This window comes from Thunnus maccoyii, chromosome 13 (assembly GCF_910596095.1).
Source record: "Thunnus maccoyii chromosome 13, fThuMac1.1, whole genome shotgun sequence".
Taxonomy (NCBI): Eukaryota; Metazoa; Chordata; class Actinopteri; order Scombriformes; family Scombridae; genus Thunnus; species Thunnus maccoyii.
In genome coordinates, this window is record NC_056545.1 from 27,202,023 (window position 1) to 27,218,813 (window position 16,791).

At 42.0% G+C, this 16,791-nt stretch overlaps 1 protein-coding gene and 1 long non-coding RNA gene across 25 annotated transcripts in view; one reads left to right on the forward strand and one right to left on the reverse strand.

The window, feature by feature from the left end:
* Positions 1-6,166, forward strand: part of auts2a (activator of transcription and developmental regulator AUTS2 a) — a 480,371-nt gene extending 474,205 nt beyond the window's left edge. For 18 of the 24 annotated variants that reach the window (XM_042430283.1, XM_042430285.1, XM_042430284.1 and 15 more), the window contains 5 exons: positions 608-749; positions 2,539-2,619; positions 2,707-2,790; positions 3,028-3,280; positions 3,536-6,166. In XM_042430283.1, coding sequence (XP_042286217.1) covers positions 608-749; positions 2,539-2,619; positions 2,707-2,790; positions 3,028-3,280; positions 3,536-4,784 — 1,809 coding nt within the window. In that variant the 3' untranslated portion in view covers positions 4,785-6,166. The remainder of the gene's footprint in view (positions 1-607; positions 750-2,538; positions 2,620-2,706; positions 2,791-3,027; positions 3,281-3,535) is intronic. The other 6 variants (XM_042430295.1, XM_042430305.1, XM_042430296.1 and 3 more) reach the window with 3 other exon arrangements.
* On the reverse strand, positions 655-15,369 carry LOC121909704. The gene is made up of 3 exons (XR_006099503.1): positions 14,914-15,369; positions 2,472-2,648; positions 655-743 (listed from the first exon to the last, which is right to left on the reverse strand). It is a non-coding gene; the product is annotated as an uncharacterized LOC121909704 (long non-coding RNA).
* Positions 15,370-16,791: the final 1,422 nt, after the last annotated feature.

Below are 16,791 nucleotides of genomic sequence, written 5' to 3' on the forward strand. Positions count from 1 at the left end.
GTGACAGTGTATACTCAGTGGTTGATTGACAAGTCCCTCACCTTCTTATTGTCCCGCTTAAAATGGGACAACTTTAAAAAAGAGCCATATTTTCCTTATCTACATTCTGTTTCTCGTATCAGCACTTCTCCTGCTAAATGGTAATTCTGTGATCATAAGAGTATTGTATATACAGAAGCTGACCTTTGTACTCATATAGTAATTTCCACGATTTGTGAAATGAATTCTGCTGTTGCACTGAGTACAAGTCACTACAGAAATATATTTAAATAATTAAAATGGAACAAGTCATTTTAATTGTGTGCTTTCAGCAGTCATAACCATAATCGCTTCTTGAGGTTATGATGATGGGCCCATTAAGAAAAGGAGACTGCTTTGCAGAGTGTAATTCAGTGTTGCCTTGCAGGCAGAGCAACACTCTCATCCCTGGAGGGTCTCAGGTTTAATTCCAACATACCTCATGTGTCCTTGAGCAAGACAACAAACACCTAGTCGCTTACGCACTGTAATAAATTTAATGTAAAATAAACAGTGATACCAGTGATACATGCATATAATGTGTAAAGGAGTTTTACATGTGTTTCTCTGTCGGTCTGGCGTCTTCCAGCAGCAGATGCAAGTCGACCCTCACAAGCTAGACTTTGGCCTCAAGCCTGAGTTCTTGAGTCGACCTCCGGGCCCCAGCCTCTTCGGCGCCATCCATCACCCCAGCGACCTGGCACGGCCCGCCACACTCTTCTCCGCTGCAGGTGAGTGTGTGTGTCACAGGAAAAAAAAAAGATTGATGGTTAACAACAGTAGCTTTTGACATACACCATCGACTGATGGTGTATGTCAAAAGCTACTGTTGTTAAAAGCAGTGAACATGGCAAGACAGCAAAACCAAAAGAAGTGGTCAACAACATGGAAATAATAATGACTGTAGTGCATCTCTCTTACATCAACCAATTACTGAATACTAATTGGACATAGGATTAATATTTACTTTGACAAAAAAAAACTTTTTGGCCATAAAAGCTGAAATTTGGTGGCACATTCTAATGCCACTATTCCAATCATATACACTGATCTTAATTATTGCTTATTTTAATGAGTTTGCCTACCTGATTGTAAACATGTGGTGAATTATTGTAAAGGAGAATTAGGCTTCTTGTGTGTTTTAGCCCACACAGTCTGTAAATAGCTGTTAATATTTAAAACCAACCTATTCCTGACTGATCAGAACTTTTGTAATTAAGACATTATTTAATGTACTCTTATTCAACGAACATAAACAAGGTTATTTAAAGGGGAACATGTTTTTAATCCCATGTCTTATCTAACCTGTGTATTGGTTTTAAATTAAATTATTTATAAAATAACATATGCTGAAAATAACTAAAATAACAAAATATGTGAATCAACTCAACTTCTAGTCATCTTCACTATCATCCTGAGTGTGAGACTGAGGCACAGCCTACATCTTCCTTATATGACACAGGCCGGTTACTTTGACAACATTACCTGTTTTAGTGTGTTTGCAATGCGTCTTAGAGATGGTTCTTCTGTAAAAAGTTTGGTGTAAGTAAAGATAATTCATTCATTCAGGTCATAAACGTCTGTGTGGTGTATATGGAAAATGCAGCGCTTTCAGTGGACTTTTTAATACTTACTATGCGATCGTCAAGTTGCTGCCACCAGAGTTTTCCGAAGTAGCCCATCTAATGATAATGTCCCCTGTCTGTGCAATCAGTGCAATTCTTAATGTGTTTTTTCATCAATTATTTTGCTAATATTTGTCAAACACTGGAGACGACTCTTCGTTGTCTACTCAGCAGGACGCAACCTCTCAGCTGAGCATGCACACACGTTCATATAGAGCATGTGGGGACTGATACAGACAGATAGGCATGTTTCTCTATCATCATGCTCGCTTTTTTTTTTGAAGTGGAGGCCAGTGGTCGTAAATGTACATGTGAATCGCAACTTGTGAATCAAAACTATTTTATTAGAATCAAAAATTAATATAAACGTAGCCGGCTGGACTTAAACGAGTAGTCAGCTGTGTGGCCAGCGGCTGGCGCTTTTGGAAAGCTCGGTTTAGGAAGTGCAATGTCAGCTGGTCGCCGTCAGGATGAATAGTAATAACTTTGGTGATCCCTTAATTTTTCATCCAACGCCATCATCCGGTCAAAATTTCATTTGTGCAATACTTTGGTTTATGACCAAATACCTGCGTAACTAATGACATTTACATCAGCATGTTAGCATTTAGCTCAAAGCACCACTGTGTCTATTCTGTACAGCATAAGTACAGCGTCACAGAGCCGCTAGCATGGCTGCACACTCACAACATAAACAATAGGATCCCTTAAAGTTGTTTTTCTAAAGAAACCATTTCAAACATCTTTGGCATTTTGACACTGCAATTTTTTTGTCATACTACATTTTCCAAGGTCAAGAATAAACCTTCATGCCCAATGAACTCTTACTTTTTGTAATATCACAGTCAGTGGTTGATTGATGTTTTCCTGAAGCCTTCTGTCTTTCTCTCTTCAGGTCCTACACACCCATCAGCAGGTCCCTTTGGCCATCCACCCCACCATCCTGGAAACTTCCTCACCCCAGCATCTCACTTAGGTAGGAGGATCCTTCACTTCAGTCCTGATCTGACAAAGGAAAATTAGGATGATTATATGCATGGTAACATGTTGTGTCTCTTTCCAGAACCTTTCAGTAGGCCTTCATCATTTGGAGGACTGGGATCCCTCAGTTCATCAGCCTTCGGAGGACTGGGAAATCCAGCACTAAGTGAGTTTCAGCCTCATGAATGATACTGTTTGTTACCAAACTATCACTTACTGTTCTACACAATAATAATTATGGCTGGAATTATACTTTCATGCTTGGAGTAAGTAATATTCCCAAGGTAGTCATTTAAGCTGTATAAGGACATCAGCAGAATGACATTTAAATACAGACATTAAGCTGTGCAAGTTGTCGAGATACGCATTTAACTTGTGTCCTGCTGTGCTTTTCCACGTATTGAATCCCTAACAGCGGCCAACTCGATGTTCGGCCATAAAGATGGCCCGAATGCACAGCAGCACTTCAACAGCAACAGTAACAACAGCCACCAGGAGCCATGGAACCGCCTGCACCGTACACCGCCCTCCTTCCCCACACCACCACCCTGGCTGAAGCCCGGAGAATCTGAGAGGAGCACCTCAGTCAGCTCACATGAGAGGGACAGAGAACCTGACAAACGGGACTCGTTGGTCAGTAAAGACGACAAGGACAGGTGGGTGGTGCTCAGCAGAAGGTTGTTGTTGTTTGAGTGACTATATTAGCATGACTTTTACCTTGCTCAAGAACACTTGGTGGAGATAAATGTAATGTAATGCAATACTTCTTTGTGTACTGCATGTTTTAGCTTTTTTTTCCAAATTGGAACTTTTTTATTTGGAATAACTATTGAAAGATTGTCACAATTAATCCATTGTACAAAAGCCAAGTTACTAGTACTGATTGGGGGAATTTTTCTTTGTATTTCTAGGGACTCTGTAGAAAAGCGTCACCCGAGCCATCCATCACCAGTCCCCGTCAACCCCATCAATCTCCTTGGCCACAGCCGGCCTCCTGAGCACCACAGAAACCACCTGCCCCCTGCCTCTGCAGAGCCTCAGAGGGACAAAGAGAACAAGGCCAAAGACAGGGAGAGGGAGCACTCAGACTCTTGGAAGGACAGTGGCACAGATGACCACAAACTCAAAGACAACCAGCACAGTGACAAGGACACACCTGTCATCCATGACGGACGAGTGTCAGAGGACAAAGTATCCAACAGGGGGACGGCGTCACCCTACATCCGACAGACCAGCCTGGAACGTCCCAACGGCGGCCTGAGCAGGGAGGTCCTAGAGAAGAAGGCAGAGCTGCCGTATGAGCACCAGAAGAAGAGCAGTGAGGTCAAAGTGAAGGAGGAGAGGAAGGAGGAGCAAGATGGAGCCACAGAGAGGGCAAGTGAGCACCCAACACAGGCACCCTCCACGCCAAACCTCCACCCTCCCTCCTCCATGCCTGTGCCCATGGGCATGGCTGGAGTCCACCCAATCAACAGCATCAGCAGTCTGGAGAGAACTCGAGTGGTGGCGCCCTTCATGGGTATCAGCCCCATCCCAGGAGCTGACAGGTTCCCCTACCCCACCTTCCATTGGGACCCAATGAGGGACCCCTACAGGGGTCTGGACATTCACAGACGGGACCCTCTGGCCAGGGACCTGTTGCTAAGGAATGACCCTCTGCACCGGCTGGCAGCGCCACGCCTGTACGAGGCCGAGCGCTCCTACAGGGACCGTGAGCCTCATGACTTTAACCGTGACCACGCCCACCCTCTGGCCCTGGAGCAGAGGAGGGAGCAGGAGCGTGCCCACCTGGAGGAGCGCGACCGCCTCAACATGCTCAGAGAGGACTATGAGCATGGGCGCCTCCACCCAACAATGCATCATCCAGCCCTTGACGGACACCTGCCCCACCCTGCCCCAGGCCTTATGGCCCCTGGACTCCCGGGCATGCACTACTCCAGGGTCAGCCCCTCGGCTGCAGCAGCAGCAGCGGCAGCAGCAGCCGCCGCCGCAGCCCATCAGAACGGTATTCTGAACAAAACACCACCAACCGCCTCTCTGAGTGCCCCGCCACCGCTCATCCCCACACTGGGCGCCCGGCCGGGCTCACCCAGACGGACTACTCCCATGGCCACAGATATCAGAGACAGACCGGCTCACAAAGACATTGAGGCACGGTGAGCTGAGCCTCAGCAGACTCAGTGCCCCTGCAGCCCTGTGCCTCACTTACACTGAACTCACACCAAGCACTTATCTTTGGGCAAAGCAAGACTGTAACATAGCTGTGAATAACTTATGTGGGCAGAGACATGTCCACACAATGAATTGTTTTTGTATAAAACTACAAAGACACAATCACAGAACAAAAAAAATACATTTTTCAAAGATTTTTTTCCAGTTTGCTCCAGCTTTTTGTGTGCATTCTTTCTCTTGTATAGCGAAGTGATGTGGAGTAAGAATGAAACCATTTTGGAATGTACAGGTACTTTAGCACTGACAGACAGCAAAGTGTGTAGATAATGTGTACAGTCACTGTGCTCGCTCTGTATGGATAAAAATCATGGTACAAATATGCAAAAGAGTGTTTTGAAAGCTTTACTTTGAACAAATGTAAATAGAGGAGTATTTAGGCGGTGATTCAGAATGTGCTTTTTGCAATTTCCTTTTTGTTGACGCAGCTGATTAGCATTGTACCAGAGACCCCATATTCAACTATGCAACAAATGTCTGGGCTCCCTTTCTGAAAGCTGGCCTTCTCACCACTACTGACTGTGTACCAGTAAAGGACAAAAAGCTGTATTCTCTCCACAACCCAGACTTGACAAACATTGGCTCAGTGCAGACAGATATGAGCTTTAACACAGGGTTTGTAGGTAGCAATTTGGATTAAATGAAAGGTAATGTTCTGAGAATTATTTTCTCAAATATGATAAAATGTAGGGACAATACTAGAAACAGTATTGCATTTCAAAAGGATTTTCGATGTAAAAAGCCAGCAGCACAAACATTAAGACACTTTTTTATCTCAAATTTTCCTTCACTAAGTTGCCGCTAGTCTTGTTCTGGGGAGAATGCAGCACATTAAACACCATGACAGCACATTGCCCTATAGAAGGAGTGTAAAGTACATGTTTTGGAAATAGGTTCTGTTGGTCAAACAGTGTATTAAAGTGCTTTCCTAAGTTGTTGTACCTACAAAATCAAAAGACAAAAAAGCAAGTCTAAACTATGGACAGTTTGTTTCTAACGAGCAGAGATCTATTTTAGTAGTCCACTGAAGGTTTAGTTGTGCGCTTCAAACTCTGTGATATCATGTCGTGCAGTGTTTTTTAATCCAACATAAAAATGTCCACCGGAGCCATAGTGGTTAGTCAATGCGTATTGCAAAAAGATTGTTAAATGAGAAACTTTTTTTGCTGTTTACCATGTACAGGGAAAAAAATGAAGTCTTTCTAGATCATGTACAAAAATGAGAAAAAATGAAGCGACTGAATCTTCAGCATGCTCCTCATTTAAACTTGTGTTATGTAAATTGTGCCATGTTATTAAAAAATGTGTACTAACCTTGTCTTTGGGCTTTTATTCCTCCACCCTCATGCACTAAACTGAGTAAACAGCCTATATTTCTTTTTGACACACTACGCTCACACACTTAATGACTTTGCACATTAGACTCCCATAGAGGATAAACTACTGTGGGTACAACTCAGCTACAATCACATTATTCTAAGTGCTATTGATTGTGTAGTTCGCCAAATTTACAAGCTATAAAAATTGTATCACTTGATACACAGTTGTGCTGACACTTCAATCACTTCTGATCACCTACGGAGCCACAAGATGAATAATTTCTCACATATCTGCTCTACCAGTAGGTGATGACTCACTAGAAAATTGCTTGGTAACAGTTAAAACCGCGGAAACACGCATCACATATCATCAGCTACTTGTACAAGTGAGCGCTTGTACTCGGTTCAAAAACAGTGCTTTGAACATGAGCAGCCTTCACTGGTGAATCATGGCTTGGTACTTGTGTATTCATCAGAGGATGCAAAAGTTATTGACGTTCCCATTACACTGAATAACCACAGCATTCATGCACCCCTCTCTGATTGATGTTTAGCACCGAAGCACCCAGGTCATGCATCAATCAAATGCTGGCTCAGTTCATTACTGGTGGGAAACGTGGGTTGCCTTTATTTCCTCCTGCCAAGTAAATGCTTCCTGCTCCTGGGACCGACACTAATTTACCTTTCAGACTTGCATACATGAAGTGCTGTTAGTACAGTAGGGGGCAGTTCGGGCTTTTGACCAGGAGAGGGCGCCAAACTGCTGGATACAAACTCATAAGACAAAGGCCCTCATAACTGCTGTAAGTCAAGAGATGATGATGATAAGACAATTTCACTAAAGCCGCAACAATTACTGAATAAATACTCGATAAAATAACAGAAAACATAATACTTCACAATTTTCCAGAATGCAAGATGACATATTCAAATAGTTTGTTTTGTCCAACCAACATTTCCAAAACCAAAAATACTCAGTTTACTATCATCCAAATCTTCACATTTGAGAAGCTGGAATTATTTGCCATTTTTGTTTGACAAGCGACTTTTGATAATCAATTATCAAGTCAAGTCAATTTTATTTGCACAGCCCAATATCACAAATTACAAATGTGCATCAGGGGGCTTTACAATCTGTGCAGCAATACAACATCCTCTGTTCTTAGACCTGTGATTCCAATAAAGAAAAACTCCCTAAAAAAAAATCCTTCAACAGGGAAAAAAATGGAAAAAACCTCAGGAAGAGCAACAGAGGAGGATCCCTCTCCCAGGATGGATTTATAAAATCTACATCGTGCAATCAATTGACTAATCATCTCAGCTCTAATCTCATCGTCTCTCTGTAATAACTGACTCCTTTCGGCCAGGTCAGCAGCTCAGAGACCAACTAGAAGAATACATGCAGGTATGCTGTCTACCTTACTCCAAATTCTACATCTCAGTCATTGTGTTCTCCCCTCAGCCAGAGCCGCTGGCTGCTTCTATCAGCTATTTCTGGAACAGCCTAATCTGAGCACTGACCAACAAAATCCTAAACTGCCTGAGTAAACTGCTTGTGGATGTTGCTACAAATCCTTCTTCCACTGGACAGAACCGGGCTTTTCAGCCTCCACTGCAGGTTTAATGTATCTAAGCTTCTTCCCTCGATATGTCTGGAGCCGGGGCTCAGATGGACAAACACAAGGAAATGGCTTTGTGTGAGAAACCACAAAAGAAGAGTACTGTGTAGGATCAGTTAGTAGCTGCCTTCTGCAAGTCTAACACTACCCAGTTTTCATTATTATGGGAAAAGGTGCATAAACTGATGAAGCATCCACTCTGTGTACTAGCATCTATTTAATATCCCTCAAAGCTACGCAGTTAGCCACAGTCATTATAATCAGCCTACACTGCAGCCAGATTTAGTCGTTATCAATAATCAGATGAAGTTACTGCCTGAACGGAACAGAGAAGCTATTCATCTGTAAAAACAGGCATCACCCAGTCTGTGCTGATAGACATTCTGATTAATGAGGTCTGACAGCAGGGTGTCTGATGGGGTTTCAGTACAAATGGATCCTCCTAATACAACTTCTTTATCAAACAACACACTGACAACTGGAAACAACAACAACAACAGAGAGAAATGATGAGACAAAACAGCACAAAAGCCGTCAGCAGCTCTGGTGTTCTACTCTTCAGCATGTGATGTTTTTACTCTGTGGACTACAGAGGTTTCATGTAGTGGAATCCTGACGCTGATCTACTTAAAAACTGCAAATTAACTTGTAAACAGATCAAATAAACATTTTTAGGGCTGCAACTAATGAATATTTTCATGATCAATTAATTCCTCTCTGGAAATGTCTGCAATTAGATGTACATGGTAAAATTTGGTCTCTCTGTGAATTCAAATCATTGCAGCAGAAAACTGTGTTTTCTCCTCTGGCTGCCTGTGTTTTGAACTGTTTTAGAATCTTGATATGGAAGCCTCATTAAAGTCATTATTGTAGATTTGTTTGGTTATAAAACAGCTCTTGGGTTGTTTTAAGGGGCTGTTTAGGACAACATCTTTTGTATAATTGTATTATATAATTTATGACTTTTACCCAGTTCTGATTTTGGTAAATCATGTGTTATTGGTCTTATGTTTGTCACTCGATCTTAGCCTGGAAAAAATGATTTTAATCTCAGTGAGGCTACCCTTGTCAAATAAAACTTTTCTATTGCCTGACAAATCAATTCATTGAAGAATCTTTTCAGTTTTGCTGTTTCTCTGTTGGCTGCAGTTACTCAGGTTTAATTACCAGACAACTTGTGTTTTGTGCTAAATATGATGTGTTGTGCTAAAAACAACAATTAGGTGCAATGTTTTGATAAAACAACACTTCTCCAGTGGCTTGAGGGGGATCCCTGAGGCAGCAGGTTAATATAATATAATAATATTAATTATTTTATCATTATCCTGTAAAACATGAACTGATCAAACCTGCAAACCTCCACTGAGAAATCTCATTTCCACCTTATTTTAAACACAGCACCTGTTCACTCAAATATGTCCCTCTAGGGCCTGTAATTAGCTTTTTGAACACAAGGTGGCATCAGTGTACACACCATTCCTGTGAGATGAGAAGACAAGCAACAAAGAGTGTGAGTGGATGGATGTCATACAGCAGGTCGAACAGTGGCCTGACCTGAGAGAGGAGAACCAGTTTGGCCAGCAGTGTCTTCTTGGTATTTGCCTGGATTGCCATGAACACCGTCATGATACATGCTGTCAAACTGGAAGAGCAGCATGAAGAGCAGCACGCTAAAGACACTCCTCGCGTGTCTTGTTGTCGTGTTTGAGCTTAACCAAAAAGCAAATAAAACCAGGATCCTCACTGCTTGTCAGCTGTCTGAACCCTGAAACTTGGACTTCATCCCAATACTGAGAGTCATGTGTCCCTTCGGTGGCGGCACACCTCCGTCTGCCTCACAGCTCACATGATATCAGCAAACAGGAACAGCTGACGTCTAAGTGCTTTTGTAAACAAAACCTGTTTCTGGGAGATGTCTTGCCTCTGGGTTATGCAAAAGACAAAGGATCATATACAAAGGAAGGATACAGAGGAAAAAAAGCTACCTTAGAAACCTACGTTCACTAACCCTTCATAGTTAGTACTGTACATGTCTTCCATCATTTAATCTTATGTAGTACAATGCTCTGCCTGATACACTCGCCTTTTCCCTTAGAAAAAAAAAAGCAATTATGAGGGAATGCTCATAGTCTTTTCTCCCTGCTGACAACACTTCTAATAACATCCAAACAAACGTGCTCAAGCGCTCCTAAAAATACTTTCCTGTTTATAAACGGGAAGGCATCCCATTCTCGGTGGTAACATTCCCCTGGTGTTTCCACTCTCCTGAGAAAAAGCCTATAAACCTAACCGGCATGCTGTCGGTTCCTCTACTGGGATTAAGTTGATGCTCAGACCTCTCAAACAGAGTTCATTCGTTCATCATTAGTTGAATCGTTTTAAATGGGGTAACACATCTGAGGCTAGTGTTCAATTCGGGAAAAAGGATGAGATCAAAAGAGCAAGAGCTGGCCTCAAATATGAAACGCTGTATTAGTGCACAGTGGATCCAGCCTCCTCCACTGAACTTCAGCAAATTAGCATAATGCTTTAGACGTACTGCATGTATCCCATAATCTGACTGCAGTGATCTAGGACTGCAAGTAACAATTATTTTCATTATTAACTATTTTATCGTTTGGTCTGTAAAACATCAGAAAACAGTGAAAAATGTCCATCACCATTTCCTAAAGCTTAAAGTAACATCTTGAAATGTTTTGTTTTTCTGAGCAACACTCAAAACTATAAATACAATGAAAAAAATATTCAATGTACTATAATGGAAAACCAAGATATACACAAAGAATCTTACATTTGAGTACATTTGAGAATCTGAACCTTCAAACTTTTGGCATTTTTGCTTACAAATGACTTGATTATCACAAAATTTGCCAATTAATTTCCTGTCAATTGACTAATCACTTAATCGACTAATCATCGCAGCTCTACAGAATAAAATGACTTGGTCTATTAGAGCTATGTCTCATGATTCCTTTTTGCGAGGAAGATGAAACATAACTTATTTGCTTTAACCACAGTGTGAACTGACAGCAGGTTCAAGCCTACCGTAGCTGAGCGCCCTTTTCAAAATACAGAATTGTTTTCTTGACTTAAATAGACTCGTTTGATCCTCCCACATCACTGTTTATACTGTACATGTGTGGTTTGATGTTTGAGGTAATACAGAGGATGGCTGAAGCCTTAGGCCCTTTGAATGATAACCTGCTCCGCTGATGGAAACTAGAGTGTATGAAGATGTCACAACACACGCTATGGTAGGAGGCTGGAGATACAATAGAGAAGCTGTGTCAACACGCTATCAGCCGAGAGAGAAAAACACTTCAGGATCTGACTTTCTGTAGGCTGGAACAAAAACAGAAATGTTCTCACAGCCTTGACCTTCAAAGACAAACACGCAGCTACAATATGTGACAGAAGAAAGCAGAAGATTACTAGATTCTGAATACTGTTTATCACAATAACATTTCTACTCATCACTCTAGAGTCCTTCAGACATTGTTGCATTTTACAACTCCTCCTGTTATGTATCCTTTTCTGCCAAAACAAGCTACTCAAGGTTCATCATGCTGACCCACATATTATCTGACCGTGAAAACAATGCAGCTTAATCCTACAGTTGTTTTTTTTAAATTTTATTTCCAGGAGGACGGTTTAGAGCAACCTTCACAGACCTGATGCAGCAGGGTCTCATTAGCTGTGAGATTCAGCTCCAGTGCTGACAGATGAACTTTAATTATTGCAGGAGCTGTTTTTCCCGCACCAGAACATTTCATTCAGACAACTCATATGGAACAAATTATTATGTGAATGTAGAGTACGTGCACGGTTGATATTTGGTGTCTAGGCTGTGACTTTCTCAGTCCCCAGAAGCATACACCAATAAGCCAAACACAGCAGAAATTTAAGGAGTTACAATAATATTTTCCCCCTGCAACTGCCTTAGATACAGAGCACAATGTCAGCCAGTATGTGGAAACTACAATGTGTAGGACAGACGAACGAGCCAACAAGTGGCCGATCCCCTGCTACTTTACAGTAGTAGAACATCTAAACCCTGCAATTCACCTGATGTTTTAACTGTGACCTGCCAACAGACTGCAAATGAAAATGAGCTTAAAGCTAACTCTGCTATGATACAACACAGTACATCAAATACTAACATCTTTGTTTAATATTGAACATGAGTCCTACATACATGCAGGGCTGCAACTGACGATTATTTTCATTATCAATTAATCTGTCAATTATCAAAATAGTTGACGATTAATGTAATAGTTGGTAACTAGTCGATTAATTGTTGTAGCTCTACTGACAAGAATAAAATAATATTTAGCAGAAGGCTCATCACATGTCAGCTATGCAGCACATAATTATTATATACATATTAAAATACAAATTAGAGCTGCAACTAACAGTTATTTCATTATAATCTGCGGATTATCTTCTCAAATAAAGCTGTGGGGAAAACAGCCATCACAGTTTCCCAAGAATTCAAAGTGACATTTATAACCGTCTTGTTTTGCCTCAGAAACAGTTTGACATCCAAAAATAATCAGTGATATAAAACAGAGATAAGCAGCAAATCCTCACATTTAGGAGGCTAGAACCAGAGAAAGTTTGGCATTTTTACTTTAAAAATAACTTTAAAGATTGATTGATTATCAAAATATTGCAGATTGTTTTGTGTTGATCAATTAATAGACTAATAATTTCAACTCTAATGAAAATATTCAAGGTTCAGCCTCCCCTCTGCCTGTTAAATATGTGAGCAGATGACCAGTTTAGATTGTTAATGAGTACAGCAGCATGAACCATACAACAGCAGCGGCTTAGATACAATCAATATATCTTATTATTTTCAATAATTAATTATGAATAGTGAAACAACTTCAAGACTTTGAGTTAGAATATTTCTCTAATAACACAGCTGATTATACTGGGTTTCATACCGGCTAATACAGGAACACACAGACCTTTTTCACAGCAGACATTCTAACTTGTCATAGTATGAAACGCACAGGTGGAGCTAATAATATTCATGTTTGCTCAGTTAAGTGTCCGATATAAATCATCCCAGTAAGCCAGCATGCCCAGTACTGGAGTCCAGCTCACCTAAACGGGACGCGGCCATTATAACACCTGGGGTCCGTTTCACAAAGCAGGTTCAACAAACTCTGAGTCTAATCCTGAACTCTGAGTTGATCTACTCTGAGATAGGAAACTCCGAGTTTCCGGTTCCAGAACAGCTAATTTGAGTCAGTTTATTCAACTCGGAGTAGTTTCACCTGGAGTTAAGCGCGTGCACCACAACTATAAAAAGCCAGCATCAATTGAGCCCCGATTCAACGAGTCACCATGGCAACGGGGAAGCGGAGGGCTGCGTTTTTCGCCCCACTAGGGCTAGAAATCTTAATGCGATAATACGGCGAGTTTGAACATGTTTTCAAAAAGAAGTGCAACACCGCTGCAGCTGCAAAAGAGAGAGAGACGGCGTGGGAGAAAATCGCTGCTCGGGTCAATGCGTAAGTTTAAATGTAGTCCTTTGCAATCACAATAATATTACAGAGGAAAACTGCTTGATTGGTCGCCTATTAATTTATTTCATTTAGGTCCAATCCCGCGAGGGAGAAGCGCACTTGGCAGCAGTTTAGGATAAAATATAAAAACATTGTTCAAACAGGTGAGACCTCGACATAATCTCATGGGGGAACCTCATTTTGATCATGTTTTACATTGTAAAGTAAATATTAAGTGGCTGTTTGACTGTGCAGTTGTTTTATCCCCAACATAATGCTGGTTTCACACACATAAATGTCTTCTCATCTACATCATGTTCTGTTAAATAATTAAGCCTATTTAAATTAACACAGACTTCTACTCAGCCAACAGAAAGAAGGCAGATGCCCGTAAAACGGGTGGTGGTCCAGCACCGCCACCTCTAACGGAGGCAGAGGAGCTGGCCCTAAGCCAGACTATAGGAAGGCCAGTGGCTGGCCCCGACACTGTACAAAAAACTTCCGTTTGCAAAGAAACACAGCGCAACACACAATATCTGCTGGGATGTGAGAGCATGACTACGATTGGTAATGTTGCAAATGTAAGGACGGATTAGGTTGTGTATGTAGATGATGGACTGTGACGTGAAACGGTACCGCTCAAAAAGATAATTGTCTGGAAATGCTAGAACATCTACGCGCGGTCTGATAACCATCTCTCAACGAATATTTAATTCTCTGCGCAGTAATGCTGCACCTTCATCCACGGGATCGTTATCAAAAGGACATGCCATGTTAGTGAAAAAGTCGCCACTTACTGTGCCTAATGGACTTCTAATATACTGACTCTGATTTTTTTAAATGATTTTTTTAAATGACAGACGGCAGAACTAGGCTACGCCAAAACTCGCCTGCTGACTGAATGAATGAGGAAATCAAATGGAGTGTGTGGCTCTGAAAGAGGGCGGAGACTGAGAGAAACTCGAGGTTCATTGAGAAAAACCTGGTCCCGACCAGGTTAGGTTCATAGAGTCTGTTGCTACGGTAACTGACCGAGAGCTTAAGTTACCCCTCTCTGTGAAACAGGCTAGAGTTATCCCTCTTTCTCTGGTTTGAGTTACCTCCCTTTTTGAAACGGAAAACTCAGAGTTTCCCTCATTTCAGGGTTAACAGACCCTGAGTTTTCACTAAACCTGCTTTGTGAAACGGACCCCAGAGCTGTTCCTGCTACAACATGTCAACATGTCTGCTGTGAAAATGTGAACAAGCTGTAAGGCAGCAGTCATGTTTATATCCACAAAGCAAACAGACAACATTACCCTCTAACAGAGACCAGACTTTATATTGAGTGACTGAAAAACAACAGCAACAACTTAACAGGAAAACTACAAAACATTGAGGCTCATGTTCAGCATGAGTAAACATATTTAACCAGCGTCATGACACCAGAACTAAACACTGACAGTAACTGACGTATCAGCAGCTAACAACAGCAAACATTATGACATTATTAGCCGCCAGTAATTGACATATAAAACCCACAGCAGCAAGTCTGCTAGCACACAAGCACCGACAAAACATAGTCAACACATGGCCTCATAAATGTTAGTAAAAACATCAGACTTACCGCGGAGAGCCGCAGTCTGAGCGGAGGATGATCCAGCACAGCTGCGTCTGTGCGGCCGCTGCTGAAATACGCACACCTGGTGTTCTCCAAAAAGTCTTTCACAAGCCACATAATCCCACTGTTAGTCAGCGAACTTGCTTTTGATATGTTTCATTAACTGAGCTAACAATTAAAGCGCCTTTTTAGGTGAGCAACGTGGCACCTAGCATAGTTAACTGTTTGGTTCACATGACGCTGAGGTTTGAACAGGTTTTATATCAATGACTTTTGTCCAGTGAAATCCTTCAGAGAGGACTTGTGTTATAAGACAGGACATGGAGATATTTTAGGATGACCAACAACAACATAAATCTCTTCTGGGTATCACTGGAGGCCTGTTATAAACCCAGTGCCTCTCAGAACAGATTTATCATTAACACCTGGACAAATAAACAGGAACATTTAGTTCAGCACAGTAGCCCAGCAACCAATAAATAGTGAAGTTTATAATATTTAATATTTTGTCAGATGTCACTACAGTAATTTTCATGATTTGTGGTGCAGTTATACTGGTTTACAACTTCCTGTTATTTTGTCTACTTCTCATACCTACATGGTAAACCTTCCCAGTATCCCTGAACAGCATTTCTGGAACTTGTGTCTGAGACTATAAAATGTTGTGATTAAATCTATTCTACGAATTAAACAGATGTTTTCTTCAGTAAGAATTCTGCTCCCCAAAGACTTTACCCGTACAAATCCAGACTGATGATTTCTATGGGAATTGCACGGCAATTCATAATTCTGCTCCATCCGGAGCCTCAGTCTCATTTAGCACCTATGATGGCTGGAGTGCTGCAAGGAGGGGAGGTTTCAGTCTGTGAAGGTGGCCTGAGGTACGTGTCCAGCATGGAGAAAAGACATTGTCTAATTGCTTAGCTGGAAATAGCCTGAGGTGGAAGGAGTGGGGAGGGGTGGTTACTCTGCTTGTGCAGAGGGAAAAGGGATTGCCCCATCCTGTTAAATCACCACCCTGACCTTTGACCTCACTGTGGCCACTCAGGCTGATGTGACTGCACATGGATACACACGCCCAGCGCTAATACGTATGAACACACAAGGATAGATACTGAGAGACACACGTACAATATATCACTGACACTGCTGTGGCAATAATAGAGATGACCCCAATCATCACAGGGACAAAAAAGGGAAACTGATCCCCATTCCCTTGCCAAGGCTACATTTTATCGCTGGCCTCCACTGTACCCTCCTGATGACATGGCATTGGAGGTTGATCACCTATAATAGAGTCCAGCTGAGGTGCAGATTAAAAGTACAAATCACATTGTAAATGACTGAGCTGGGTTGCACTATGTAACCTCCACCTTGGTCTGCGGGGCTTAAACCACAGTCCTCCCCTGGTTTCAATTTCCCAGCTTGTCTCAAGGAAGATAAAGAGACAACAAAAAATCTAAGTTAGTAGTAGGCTTGTGTGCGTGTGAAGATACAGTAAAGCATGAGAGAGGATATTAAACCAGGTGTCCTGCCTCTGAGCACATGTGGCTGGATCTGAACCTTTTTTTTCTCCTCCAGCACCATATGGAAGCAGGTCGAGGAGCAACTCTGATGACGTTAATTTCCCCACACGCAGGGTCTCTCCTGTGGTAAGCAGCTAAGTGCTGCTCTCTCTTTCGCTCACGCCACATGCAATGTTGCCGCCAGTGAATAAAATGTCACATCCGCTGATAAGCGTCACCTCACTGATCCATGAAGCTCACAAGACAAGCCCCCTTCTCCCCAGAGAGAGGGGGGGGGGTCTTGAAATAACATGATGTTCTTGGACTGAGCATAATCTCAGCATGCAACCAGCGCTGCTCTCCAGTTCTCCCTAGAGCG